The 14141-nt window shown below is 43.5% G+C and overlaps 1 protein-coding gene across 3 annotated transcripts in view; it reads left to right on the top strand.

The window, feature by feature from the left end:
- COL22A1 (collagen type XXII alpha 1 chain) overlaps positions 1-14141 on the top strand; it is a 262270-nt gene that overhangs the window by 160481 nt on the left and 87648 nt on the right. For all 3 annotated transcript variants that reach the window (XM_075085891.1, XM_075085889.1, XM_075085890.1), the window contains 5 exons: positions 1208-1261; positions 2878-2913; positions 5673-5702; positions 6594-6647; positions 7572-7625. In XM_075085891.1, coding sequence (XP_074941992.1) covers positions 1208-1261; positions 2878-2913; positions 5673-5702; positions 6594-6647; positions 7572-7625 — 228 coding nt within the window. The remainder of the gene's footprint in view (positions 1-1207; positions 1262-2877; positions 2914-5672; positions 5703-6593; positions 6648-7571; positions 7626-14141) is intronic.

Below are 14141 nucleotides of genomic sequence, written 5' to 3'. Positions count from 1 at the left end.
TCCTTTACTCCCAAGGATCTTCTGATCCAAATAACAGAGGACAGAGTAAGAAGCAGAGGCTAAAAAGTGATTTGCCAGAAGCCATGCAGCTAATCATTGCCACCCTTGAGCCTTGAAGCCCTCAGGCTGCTGTGTCTGCATCCTATTCACTAGCTCTTGCTGCTTCCCTCTCTGGAAAGGATCATCTGGAGGCACGTTTTTGCATTTGCAGAGGTGGAAGAGCCTCACATCAAATCCTGAGGACAGCTGAGGTGGCTGGGGTCTGACCCGAATGTGCTTTACAAGCATGGCAGCCTCCTGCTGCCTGAGTTCTTTGCTATCGCTCTTTTAGCAGCTGGAGTTTCAACTATATTTTGTTGGGAAGTATTTTTATTTCCGTATCTTTCCATGTCTTTTGTATTTAGACGGTAAGGTATAGCATCATTAGCAATCTTAATCTTTGTTAAATCTACACCTTCCTCTCTGTGAGGTGATAAAGATTATTGCATTAAATTTTCCCTGCTTGTCCATGGGGGATTTGACAGTTAATCATTGCTTTGCCTCTGCTTGGTTCCTCAGCCACCATTTACCTTATACTGAGAAGTATTTGTCTAGTTAGTGTTTATCACTATCCTTATAAGATGGAAATGTTTTCCCGTGCTCAAAGCAGCACTGGAATCACAATGAACTATGTTCACTATGCCCATTACATTGTTTACGGGACTGGTTTATACTTGCAGCAAATGTGGATGAAGTGAGAAATTGCAGAGGGATGTGCAAGGTGGATGCTGATTTTTTACTACTTCCAAGGAACAATTTCTCCAAGCGACACGCTATTACAGAAGTTGGGTTTTTCTGAAGTATTTTTGCCTTTTTTGTGTCTAGACATCTAGCAGCGGGCAAATCTTCATGCCTGAATTTTATCCTAAATTTTGTATTTGACACTGATGTACTCCCTGAACTGCAATCCTTCTGAACCAGCTGAAATTGGATTGCTGTTATCGTGGCTGTTGTGGCATCTCCATCCTTTTTCCCCTTCCTCTCTAGCAGCAGAGCCAAAGAAGCCTTGTGTGTTGTATTAGCTTCTACCCCAGTGCAATGGGACATAACTGTGCTACCGATACCCAGACCTGCAGCCTTATGTTTCTCCTGTACTTTAAGGGAATTGCAGTTGATGACCTGCAGTATGTAAAAAAAAGCTTTTTCTCTCCATTTTACCTGTTTATAGGGCCCTGCTGGCAGCCCAGGCCCTCCAGGTGCCAGTGGGACCAAAGGAGAAAAGGTGAGTTGGGATGGGGTGCACGGGAGGGGTGTGGACACACATCTGTTAATTCCTCCTTGGGTGCCCAGTGATGGATATATCAGGGCTGCTGGCCTAATATTTATCTCATTTGTGCATAAGTGAAACTTATATGCATTTAAACGTTCCACTTTTCTGATGTTGCTTCGGTCTGAAATGGGTATAGGTGGGTGCTAAATCATGTGGGGTTATAGCTCCTCTACTCTTGGTTTAACCCTCACAGTGGGAGTAGAAGGAAGTAGGGAGTGGTTTTGCTCAGGAAATCTTCCTCACCTAAGAAAGGTGAGTAGAAATGTCAATATGTTTGTGCAGATGCCGGTTTTCTGACCCAGGAGATATAGAATTGACTCAGAAAGTGCCAATCAAGCAAATGCAACCCTCCTACCTGTGAAATAATTATTCACTGTTCTCAGCAGCAATTTTGACCTCATTATTTTACAGAGTTGTTAGAGTTCCCGGGGCAGCCTTATGCTTCCATCTTTGCTAAAGGTGATGTTGTGGTTTTGGTATTTCCTACCTAGTTCTTTGGCATGAGTGGAAAGGCATTCCCAATTCTGGATTTTCTTTCTCCTTTTCTCCTCCAAATAAGGCATTGAGCCTTATCCAAGAATGAAGAGATCAGCAGCAAATCTCTCTATTTCCCCTTACTTTCCCACTCAGATTCAACAGCTATAGGTGAGGTTTCAGAAGCACCTACAAGCAGGACACATCCACTGTGGTGATAAGCAACAAGATCTTGCTCCATCACGTGTGCAGTAGAGAGCCCTCTTGAGTTCATAATCGTTCATCTATATCTCTGAAGTGGCTGAATCTGGTGCTTCCAAAAGATGTTTAGCTCCTTGCTCCATTCCTTCCAGTGCAGCTGATGTGTGTCTTTTCAGTCCTTCTGCCATAGTATAGACTGTCTTTCCACTATTTGTTGTGCTTTAAGACTAAGCCTCCTTTACTTTAGGTGCAGACTAATGCAAAAGTGGACACTGCTGGAAAAAAAAAATGTTCTGGAAGAAATTGATAGCCTACATGGCAAGAAATCGTGTAAAGAAGGGTGTAGCATCTCAGTGTCCTACAAACACTTATAGCACGATTCTGCTCTATAAAATGACTTGGGGGAAATGGTTCCATTTCTCACTTTTTTTTTTCTTTTTTGCAAAGATTTTTTGCTTATTAACTAACAAAAGCATTTTGGCTCTTAAATATCCATCCTGCAGATATGTTAGGGATCTGAGCGTCAATGAGACGTATTTGTGTGGTATGTATACACAAACTGTAAGGTTTTTGAAGCTCAAAATTAATGTTATGGTGTATCCAGTGCACCATTCATTTAAATCACTAAACGTCATTAAAATCAATGTGTAACATCACAGTAACAAAGAACACAACTAGTTCCTGAGTGTATTCATCTGCAACGTAGGGAAAACAGACTTAATTGGGATTGCGTGTTCATATCTATTAATCGCAGTCTGGTATTGAAAATAAGAATGTACAACAGCAACTGGAAAACATGCTCGGAGGTTTGCTTTTGGTTTGTGTTATGTGTTGTGCTATGTTGTGTTCTGTGTTATGTTATGTTCTTTCATTTCTTTCGTGTTTCCCTGCAGGGTGAACCAGGAGTTCCAGGACTGCCTGGCTCTTCGGTAAGATTTTTTTGTAGCTTTCTCAAACATTGTAGGCGTTATTGCATGAGAAGAGAAGGGGGAAGCTGGGGGTGGGATGACTTTACTAAATGAGAGGTGTTCATAAAAGTTGTTTTGAAACAAATGAAATTTAAGGCACTGAAGGTTTTTGAAGAAGGCAAGTGATGGGGTCGAACAAGGAGATGCACTGCCACAATTCTGAGAGATTTTGAAATGTGAAGATTAGGACTTGAAGAGGCAATGAAAGCATTGCCTCAGGTGTATCAGAGAGAGCAGCACTGTGACAGGACTGTGTGGTTTCCAGCACAGTTGCTGAGTTGGTGCCTAGTGGTCTTTTGAATGTAGAGCTTGTGAAATTTATAAAAGCAAATGGAAGTTCAGAATTGACTTGAATTACTGAGTGCCTTTGTCATAGGCTGGATGTGGGAATTGGGAGGGGAGAAGAAAAAGGAAATTTGTGATGAGGGGAAATGATCTTTCCTTGCATTATGTCTGAAAAAGCCCTAGTGGAATATGAGACAGCTAGGAGCTGATGTGCTGAAATCAGGAAAGCAGTGATAAAAAAGCAAACTGAGAAAATAGGAGAGGGGGGTTGATCTTTACTGTGGCTCTAGATTTACGTGCCTCTGTGCATCCCTTTGCCTTCAGCAATGCCTTCAGTGACCCCAGAGGCATCACTGGCAGGGACATAAGGATGTCCAGAGGTTACTATTGCCTGTATGAAGAGATCATCCCCAAGTAAATGGAGAAAGAAGGTTTACTGCAAAGTATGCAGAGGAGAGGCCTAGAATTGAGTTTTGCAGGGGCTGGTAAAAAAGCAGATAGGGAGTAACCCTTCTACTTTCTGTGGTGGGTTGACCTTGGTTGTATGCCAGGTGCCCACCAAGCTGCTCCATCACTCCCCCTGCTCAGCTGGAGAGGGGGAGAAAAATACTATGAAAACCTCGTGGGTCAAGATGAGGACAGGGAGATCACTCAGCAATTACTATCACAGGCAAAACACACTTGACTTAGGGAAATTAATTTAACTTATTACTAGTCAAAACCAGAATAGGGTAATAAGAAATAAAACCAAATCTTAAAACACTGTTCTCCCAATGATCCCTTCTTCCCAGGCACACGTTCACTCCCGAGTTTCTCTACCTCCCCGCAGCAGCGCAGGGGGATGGGGAATGGAGGTTGCAGTCAGTTCATCACACGTTATCTCTGCCCCTCCTTCTTCCCCATGCTCTTCCCCAGCTCCATTGTGGGGTCCCTCCCATGGGAGACAGTCCTGCACAAAATTCTCCAACGTGGGTCCTTCCCACAGACTTCAGGTCTTCATGAACTGCTTCAGTGTGGTTCCTTTCCATATGTCCTTTCCACAGGGCACAGTCCTTCAGGAACAGACTGCTCCAGCGTGGGTCCCCCGCAGGGTCACAGGTCCTGCCAGGAGCCTGCTCCAGCACAGGCTTCCCATGGGGTCACAGCCTCCTTTGGGCATCCCCCTGCTCCGGTGTGGGGTCCTCCACGGGCTGCAGGTGGATATCTGCTCCACCATTAACCTCCATGGGCTGCAGGGGGACACTCTGCCTCACCATGGTCTTCACCACAGGCTCCAGGGGAATCTCTGCCCCAGTGCCTGGAGCACCTCCTCCCCTTCCTTCCTCACTGACCTTGGTGTCTGCAGGGCTGTTCCTCTCACATATTCTCACTCTTCTCTCCTGGCTGCTGTTGCCCAGCAGTTTTTTCCCGTTCTTAGATATGTTACACAGAGGTGCTACCACCATCGCTGATGTGCTCAACCTTGGCCAGTGGGGTGTCCATCTTGGAGCCGGATGGCTTTGGCTCTATTGGACATAGGGGAAGGTTCCAGTAGGTTCTCACAGAAGCCACCCCTGCAACTCCCCGCCACTACCAAAACATTGCCATGCAACCCCAATATATTAAAAAAAAAAAAAAAAAAAAAAAGGATTAAAATTAAGAAACAGCACTCTTGGACTATTGGTGGAAAGCATTAAAGGGCCATTGAGACCAGCAACATTAACTGTAGCACTGTGCCAAAGAAGGACTGGCTGCTAGAGACAAGAATGAGAAGATTCTTGGTCATCATGAGAAAAGCATGAAGCAATTTCCTTACCCAGAATGTGATAGAAAGCAAAGGAGGGAGAAAGAGAGAGCTCTGAGAAAACTGGTTGGGTAAGAGCCTTTTACTGTCCTGCTTAAATGTGAAATTAGCGATGTGACAGTAGTTGCCAAGCGATTTTGAAAGCTATGTATAAAACCTGAAAACGAACATAAAGTTCCAGGAGGTGGGTGGAAAACAGGCTGAGAAGACTGACAGCTGTCAGTCACAACCACGGTGGCTTGCATCGAGGAGCCGAAGGAAGGTCTGCATCATGCACCATATCCAAAGTTAGCCTGCTGCCTTTATGATGCTTTCTTCACTCAAGATGACTTTGTAATTTAAAATAAGACAAGAGCCAGGGAATTTGTTGACTTATTTGTACCAATGAGATCATGAATTCCCTTCTCACTGTACAGCCACGCAAATCACTTCACAGGTAAACTGAGTGAGCAAACCTTGTGTCAGTCTGAGCTGCTTAAATAGAAAGTATGCCTCAGCCTGCAGCCTGAACTGAGGAGCTGTGGCGGTTAGTGTGCGTCTTGAGGGAATGGCGAGGGGAGAAAATTGTGCGGTGGGGATCCACCACATCCCTGGCACCTTCTGCATTGTCTTTCCTCTTTTTTTCCTTTATGACTCTGCATTTTTATTGCAGGTGCATACAGAAGGCCTAAAAGGAGAGCAAGTAAGAGAGATTCAATATCTATTTTTTCCTTTTCAAGGATGCTTTTAAGTACTTAACTGCCTGTTAGATTAGATTTTGCTTTAAAATAATGCTTCAGAACTAAGGCGGGTAGAGGCATTGTCAGGACATCAAGAAACAAGTTTTCCTATTTACAGTGGAAAAAAAAAACAACAAAGGAAAAAGGGCAACATCCTTTTCAGGTGCAGTGAATCTAACGTAAATGAGAAGTATGATTTGGAGAGAGTCTGCTACGCAATTCTTTAAGTCCAGGGATGTGTTAATATAAAAGTTAAACTGTATTTGAGTTTTATGCTGAGTTTATCTCTGAACATCGGCACTCAAATAGGGAAAAGACACCAGTTTCTTCAGTCTGTAGTCCTACGTATAAATAAAATATATTTATTTTTTTATTTTGTGTTTGTAGGTGTGCAATTTGTATTTTACTGTTATTTAATATAATGATATGCATCATATAAATGATACTTCAAAGCCCTTCACAGCTGTGTTGCCTCAGGTGAAATGCCTGTGGAAGCCGGTTTTGCCAGACTTGCTTTTCTCCACCACCAAACCTCAACCCACAGTGTTTTACTGGAATATCCAGGATAACTCAGTGTGTTTGGTAGAGTTACTACCTTTGAAAAAACAAAGAGCCAGTTATGGATAAATGCCTGCTGAGCGTGGGTGGATCAGTCTGTGTGCAGTCCAATGAGTTCTGATAATCTGAGTAGCCGAAGGATTAAGGAGAAAACCAGCTGGTGTCTGCACTGGTTCTTTGGCACCTACAAGGAAAGGGGTGGTATAGGTCCTGTAAAATGGCCAACATCAGTAATATGCCCATATAATTTTTCATACAGATTTTTTAACACTTCTTTAAAATAAATGTTTTTGTAGGGAGAGCCTGGGCCACGAGGACCACAAGGCCAACCTGGACCTCCTGGACTGCCGGTAAGTTGTTTCTCTCACCACTTGCAGTTCCCAGAAACTGAAACTCAGACTAGTGTGAGGCATACATGAAAAATCTTATGCATTATACAGGCACTAAGAACTTTAACAGTTCCCCCAGCCTCCTGTTTTCTTCACTGCTGAGAGAAGGTATCCTGCTGTGGGTGGCCACTCTGAACATATGGAGGTGGCACCCATGACATGGGCGGTCATTGCACAGAGGCAGACTTTGCTTCGAGGCTGTTGTCATGCAGAACCTGATTGTTTTTCTATTCCTAATGTCCTGAAGAGCTGTATGAGCATTCAGCATATCTCAGAGAGGCACTCACTGGTAACTTGTAAGCCATCATGTAAAGAAGGTCAGAGAACAGTTGCTGTAAAACGGGTTGGCTTTATGCCACAAGGTCCTGGCTAAAATATTTTATGGATCAAAAATAAGAGTTGGGTATGTGTGTTTGTGTTTCAACACAAGTTTTGTAACAATTTAGACATTCCAGCATTCTTACTTTTGACTTAATTATAGCTTATTCTAGTTATATTTTACAACCCAACTCTGCAGCATATCTAAGTTCAGACTGTCACTGCTACCTCATCTGCAAATACTCTGTGTTTCCTCACTTCTGAATTGTTTGTTGGTTTCACTGTTCATCAGTTTTTGTAAAATTGATGGCATTGTGAAGATGTGTTACTTAGGTAAACCTGGTTTTAGTTATGTAATATAGATGTGTGCTCTGTATTTAATCAGGGCATTATCACTTTTCTCTATCCTGTTTTCTTATTCTTTTCTGCTCACAGGACAGCTTAATTATCAGGTAAGAGTTATCTAGGTAGCCATGCTGTAATGATAGCATAAACCAGCTCGGAAGTGGTTACATATTTCATTAGTTTTTCTTACTCAGTTAACTTTCTAAAACTTTGCTTTTAAAGGGAGAGGCTGGTCCGGAAGGCAAGCCTGGAGTCCCTGGTTTACCAGGTCAAAGGGTGAGTTGCTGTTTTTATTTAAAGTAATTCCCAAGAGGCTGGGGACAGCTTTGCTCAATAAGGTTTGACCCACTTTACATATACTTTTCTACTTATTTAAGGATCCTGGAGGCCTAGATCCTTTCCTCTAGTCCTTCTGTATGGTCCAGCAACTTTCAGTACCTCTTGGAGTCCACAAGGGTACTGTGGGACCCTAGAAAAGTTTCTTGGCATTTGCTCTCCTGTCTTTGTGCCTGCTCCTTGCTGCCAAGCAGATTCTTGATATGACTCTGAGTGTGTAAAGCCACTAGTAGTATGGACAGGTTGAAAGTTCAGAGAAGTGCTGTTATCCTGGAAGTCAAATAAATGCAAAGACACTTGCAATATTTATTACTTTCTATTCTGTTTGGTCTATACTGAAACAGAAGCTCCTACAAAATAGGACCTGGTGTACCATTCACCACCAGGAGCTTAGATAGAATCATAGAATCATAGAATGGTTTGGGTTGGAAGGGACCTTTAGAGGCCATCTAGTCCAACCCCCCTGCAGTGAGCAGGGACATCTTCAACTAGATCAGGTTGCTCAGAGCCCCGTCCAGCCTGATCTTGCATGTTTCCAGGGATGGGGCACTGACCACCTGCCCGGGCAACCTGTATTAGTGTTTCACCACCCTCGTAATAAAACATTTTTTCCTTATGTCCATTGTAAATCTACCCTCCTTTAGTTTAAAACTATTACCCCTTGTCCTGTCACAACAGGCCTTGCTAAAGAGGTCGCCCCCATCCTTCCTATAGTCTCCCTTTAAGTACTGAAAGGCCGCAATAAGGTCTCCCCACAGCCTTCTCTTCTCCAGGCTGAACAACCCCAACTCTCTCAGCTTGTCCTCGTAGGAGAGGTGCTCCAGCCCTCTGACCATTTTTGTGTCCCTCCTCTGGACCCTCTCTGACAGTTCCATGTCCCTCCTGTGCTGAGGGCTCCAGAGCTGGATGCAGTACTCCAGATGGGGTCTCACCAGAGCGGAGTAGAGGGGCAGAATCCCCTCCCTCGGCCTGCTGGCCGCACTGCTTTTGATGCAGCCCAGGATACGGTTGGCTTTCTGGGCTGCGAGCAAACATTGTTCGTTCATGTCCAGCTTTTCATCCCCCAGTACCCCCAAGTCCTTCTCTGCAGGGCTGCTTTCGATCCCTTCATCCCCCAGCCTGTATTGATATTGGGGGTTGCCCCAGCCCAGGTGCAGGACCTTGCACTTGGCCTTGTTGGACCTCATAGTTTCCTCTTGTTAAAAAACAATTGGATTTTCTCTGACTCAGAGTTATGTCTTGAAATATTCAAGTACTGACAAACAGTAAATTTTATAGTGGGCCTGATCACATTACATGAACGCTCTGAACCTGCCTTTCCTTGCTTCAGCTCATTCGTATGAACAACACCTCAGTAGACAACAGATAAGAGTGGAAGTGAGATACCTATTTAACCTTTGTTGAGGCAGTTACTTCAGTCTCAGTACCACAATTTGCTGGGTTATTTTTTTAAGTATTCACAGAGACTTGATCATAGCTTAATCCATAGATGAGATTGTGCTGCTTTGCACTTGAGTCAGCACCAGTGCTGTTAAAGAGTGGATGTGAAAGAGCTGCTTTTGAGCATGGGAAGCTTATGGGCAAAGGACAGTACAGGGAAGAAATATATTCCTTGGTAGGTGGTTTTCCACAGACTTTCCATTGAAATGCATGATATGAAATTGAGCTGTAAGCTTGGCTTTTAGGAATCTTCTTCTTGGGATGATGGCACATGCAGCCTCGTGTTAATGTCACAGTGGAAAAGGGCATTTACTTGTTTTCTTGTACTTTTCCAGTCTCTAGAACATTTCACCTTATCACTTTAGCAAATAACTGTGCTGTGCTTTACTTATGAGTAGACAAGTTCTGAACTGTCCTGGCTTTAAAGCCTGCTGTGAAACATTGCTTCTTGAATAAGATTAATAGAACATATTACCTGGGTAAAGGACAGTGATCTGTCAGGATCTGTAACAGGACACAAAATGCTCCTGCTAATGATCATTTGATTAGAGATGTCATTTGATCCATCCTGTCTTTGAATGTTTCCCTAGACTCTGTTGTGTCTGGCAAGTTAGACTTCTTCTCCTAAGGGTCTTTATTAGTTACCCGACATGTTAAGTGGATAGATATATATTTTTAATTAAAGGCCATTATTCAATGACTGAATATGTGAGATGAATCAAAGTCCTGGGCTTGGTGGATCTACATGGATAACCTACACGCGGGTGAGAGAACAGATACTACCAATTCACCATTAGTACACTTCTTGACAAAGCATGCATATAAATCCAGGCATTGATTACCATCTTACATAAATTTGGCTGCAGAAAGCATTTCCCTAGGCAGGCTTAGAAGTTAAAATGCCAAGAGCAAAAATCTCCTCAAATATTTGTGTTAGTCTAATTTTAAATGACTGGATGTGAGTTGAGGGCAGGCTCTGAAGTCACAGCTCAGAGGTGTAGCGAACCCTCTTGCACACACCCAAACAAGAAGGCTCTCTAGCACCATAATCCAGCGATGAGGACGTGGCCGGCATCAGGATGCCTCAGTTTCATTTGTGGCTCCAGCCCTGGCTTGTTGTAAGACTTTGGTTGTTGATTGGAGGAAAAATTTCTTCACTGAAAGGGTTACCAAGCACTGGAACAGGCTGACCAGGGAAATGGCTGAGTGACCATCCCTGGAGGTATTTAAATGAGGTATAGACGTGGCATTTAAGGACATGGTTTAGTGGAGGACTTGGCAGTGTTAGATTTATAGCTGAACTCGATCTTAAGGGTCTTTCCAACCTAAATGATTCTATGATTCTATTCTAAGACATTCACATCTCTTCACCTCTGTACCCCTTGTAAATAGGGGTAGGAGTATAAGGCTATACAAATGTGTAAGCAAATCATACAGCCATAGTAGCAGTGCGAGCATGGGTTTGTTCATCACTGAGCACGTTCCCCGGTACACCTTTGGGTCATGCCAAGTAGTTGTCTCCCACAAATGTCCCTGCATTGCAAGGTGACTGTATCTGGTAGGAGGAATGTCAAAGGCCATCTTTTGTGAGAAGGGGAGTTTGGGTGGGTGAACACAAGCTCCTGTGCTCTTTGCACGTGCAGCTCTGGCCCGTTGTATTTAGCATGGACGTTGCCTTCTTCACTGTGGTAAGGACGGAAAAATCAGACATAGCTAGAGGCAGATTTGGGACTACTTTTTGGTATTGTTAGCAGATTTATACAGAACAGGTTAAAATCACTAACCGCCTGCTTGGCTGATCACTCTGCTCTTTAATGCATGGGGGGGTTTCAAGATGTGGTGCTACACCAACTTAACCAAGACGTAAATGAAGTTGGCACAAGCACAGAACCCCTGTCCTGACACAGGGAGGCAGATAGGACCATTTGCTGGAGTTCTTAGAAGTCTGCAGTTAGCTTTAATGCAACTGACACAAACTACTAATGGACAAAAGATGTGTTTGGAAAAATTTCATAGAGGAATTCATGTCTCATAGCACAGTCCAACAGAACAGAAGGATCCTGAGCTGTGCAAGGACAATGTTGGCTGATGTTAGAAATATGATGCAGGAGCCACCTACAGAGTGTGTAGATTTCACAGAAGATGACGCATTGTGCCAAAAACCCTAGTGACAGTTTGGCTGACAGGAATAGGGTCATACATTTCAGGAAGATTTCTAGGAAAAGAGTAAGTATGATATTCTTTTAGCCTGAAGTTGCTTTTCCAGTTATTGCTGAAGAAATAAAAGAATACATGGGATAGTACAGTTGCCAATATTTTTAGGCGTATTCTTTATAGAGTTACCATTTACATTATAGTAAAGAAAGTGTCAGTTTAATTTCTTAAGATGGCTACTGCAAGCTTAGTCTTTCATTTAAATGCATTCATTGTACTTGCATAAAATTTCTTCCATCATCTCCTCTTACACTACGTATTTCTAGGAGCAGTTGCAGAGTCTTCTGCTGATGTGTGGTACAAGTATATCTGAACATACAAGAGGGGTATTACAGATTGTTTAAGACCGTGTTACAGATTGTTTAAGATCGTGCTTAAGACCAAGAACCAGGGGCCAGTTTTGTTTAATATCTTTATACATGATCTGGATGAGGGGATCAAGTGCACCCTCAGTAAGTTTGCAGATGACGCCAAGTTGTTTGTGAGTGTTGACCTGCTTGAGAGTAAAAAGGTTCTGCAGAGGGATCTGGACATGGGCCAAGGCCAATTGTATGACATTCAACAAGGCTAAGTCTTGGGTTATGCACTTGGGTCACAACAATCCCATGCAATACTACAGGCTTGGGGAAGAGTGGCTGGAAAGGACCTGGGGGTGCTGGCTGACATCCAGCTGAACATGAGCCGGCAGTGTGCCCAGGTGGCCAAGAAGGTCAACAGCGTCCTGGCTTGTATCAGGAATAGTGGGGCCAGCAGGAGCAGGGAGGTGATTGTTCCCCTGTACTTGGCCCTGGTGAGGCTGCACCTTGAATATTGTGTTCAGTTTTGGGCCCCGCACTACAGGAAAGCCCTTCAGGTGCTTGAGTGTGCCCAGAGAAGTGTCTAGAGCATAAGTCTTATGAGGAGTGGCTGAGGGAGCTGGTGGTGTTTAGCCTGGAGAAGAGGAGGCTGAGGGGAGACCTTATCTCTCTACAACTACCTGAAAGGAGGTTGTAGTGAGGTGGGCATTGGTCTCTTCTCCCAAGTTACAAGCCATAGGACAAGATGAAACGGCCTCAAGTTACACCAGGGGAGGTTTAGATCGGATATTAGGAAAAAATTCTTCACTGAAAGTGTTATTAAGCACTGGAACAGGCTGCCCAGGGAAGTGGTTGAGTGACCATCCCCAGAGGTATTTAAAAAATGTGTAGATATGGGACTTAGGGACATGGTTTAGTGGTGGACTTGGTAGTGTTAACAGTTGGACTTCATGATCTTAAGAGTCTTTTCCAACCTAAATGATCCTTTGATTCTATTCTATGCCTCTGTTTGCATTTGAGGGCTTGCCAGCAAATGAGCCTTGCTATCAGCAAACATTGAAAACTTTAGATATAGCCCAGCCATACCCAGCAGGTCACCTCCAAGCAGTTCAGATCACCACCATGTTACTCTCAGAGAAACTTTCCAGACGTTGTGGACAAGAAAGCAGCATACTCACAGCTGTCCTCAGAAGCACAAAGGTTGCTGGTGAGTCACAGAAAGTGTGCCAGAGGCTGAGATTTGCTGCTGTGCAGGAGGATGGGGTCTGAGGGAGCAAGGGACAGACTGAAGAAGATACTACAGGGCAGGACCCTAGCTGGCATTAGGAAAAAAAAGACTCCTGAGATGGCTGAAGATTGTGATAGAACATCTGCCTAATGTTTTTTTGAAAAAAGAAGAAACCAGACATGTTTGGGGGCAGATAGTGAAGGGGTTGTTGTGTTCTAAAAAGAGCTAATGGTATTATAGGAATCTGATTGCCAATTTTATCATAAGCTAAGCTTGCTGTATATGAACCTCTCCTGCAGCCATTCCCAGAAGATCCAATATGGACCATGTGTTTTCAGTGTAATCATAGTAATGCACACTCACAGACAGTTCTCTAACATGGGAGGCTGACTGGAGGCCTGATTACATTTTGGGGAGCAGCCCAGTAGCAGAAGCACACTAATGGGATCATAAGCTGGGAAGACAGATCATCTCTCAGGCATTTAAAAGCAGTTCTCTGTTAGCCTGCTTTAGTTGCAGGTCTTGAAGTATTTTATGGGCATAGAAAAAAATGTGCACAGTCTCCTCAGTACATCTGCTGTACTGCTAATTTGACAGTTCACGTCCATCCTTTGATCCTGTCTGGGGGCAGGAGATAACAATTCCAACCTGAACCAGGCAAACAGGTTATGTTCATGTTATTAGCCAGCTGATTCCAAGTGCTTGGCACCTGACATCTATATTTTGACAACAATATCCTTACACCAAGAGCACACAGTGTGAAGAAAGATGCTTTGCTGTTCTCATCTGTCCCGTAAGACCTTTGAGTGATAGACAATACTGTCTCTCTGATTTTACTAAAATTGTGTGAAAAAGAGGTAGAACTTTGAGAGTCTGGTTTCATTTTAGGATGGTTTTGTGGGTTTTTTTCCCCCTCTTCCTATTTCTTCTGTGAAATTGAAGAGTATTGAAGTGCTTTGATTCTGCTTTTAAGGTTTTTGACACTTGATCTACTGAAATATTTGTAGGAAATAAGTCCAGCTTTCTTTGCTTGATAGACACAAAAGGTGCAGATGTATGACATGCTTCTGGAAAGCATGCAGCTCTTTGGGTAATCCAGCCTAAACACAGGGTTCTTCTGAAGTGTGCTCTGCATAACTTGGATTTTGATAATTTGCCTCTTAATTGAAATTATGTAAGTTCATTCAAGTAATCAAACTTTCAGAAGGAGACCAAAAGAAAACATCTATTTATCCTACAGCAGGACTTTCCCCATAGGCATTAAGTAGCAGCTACCTA

The sequence above is a fragment of the Phalacrocorax aristotelis genome, chromosome 2 (assembly GCF_949628215.1).
Source record: "Phalacrocorax aristotelis chromosome 2, bGulAri2.1, whole genome shotgun sequence".
Taxonomy (NCBI): Eukaryota; Metazoa; Chordata; class Aves; order Suliformes; family Phalacrocoracidae; genus Phalacrocorax; species Phalacrocorax aristotelis.
This window is presented reverse-complemented; position numbering and strand designations above follow the sequence as displayed.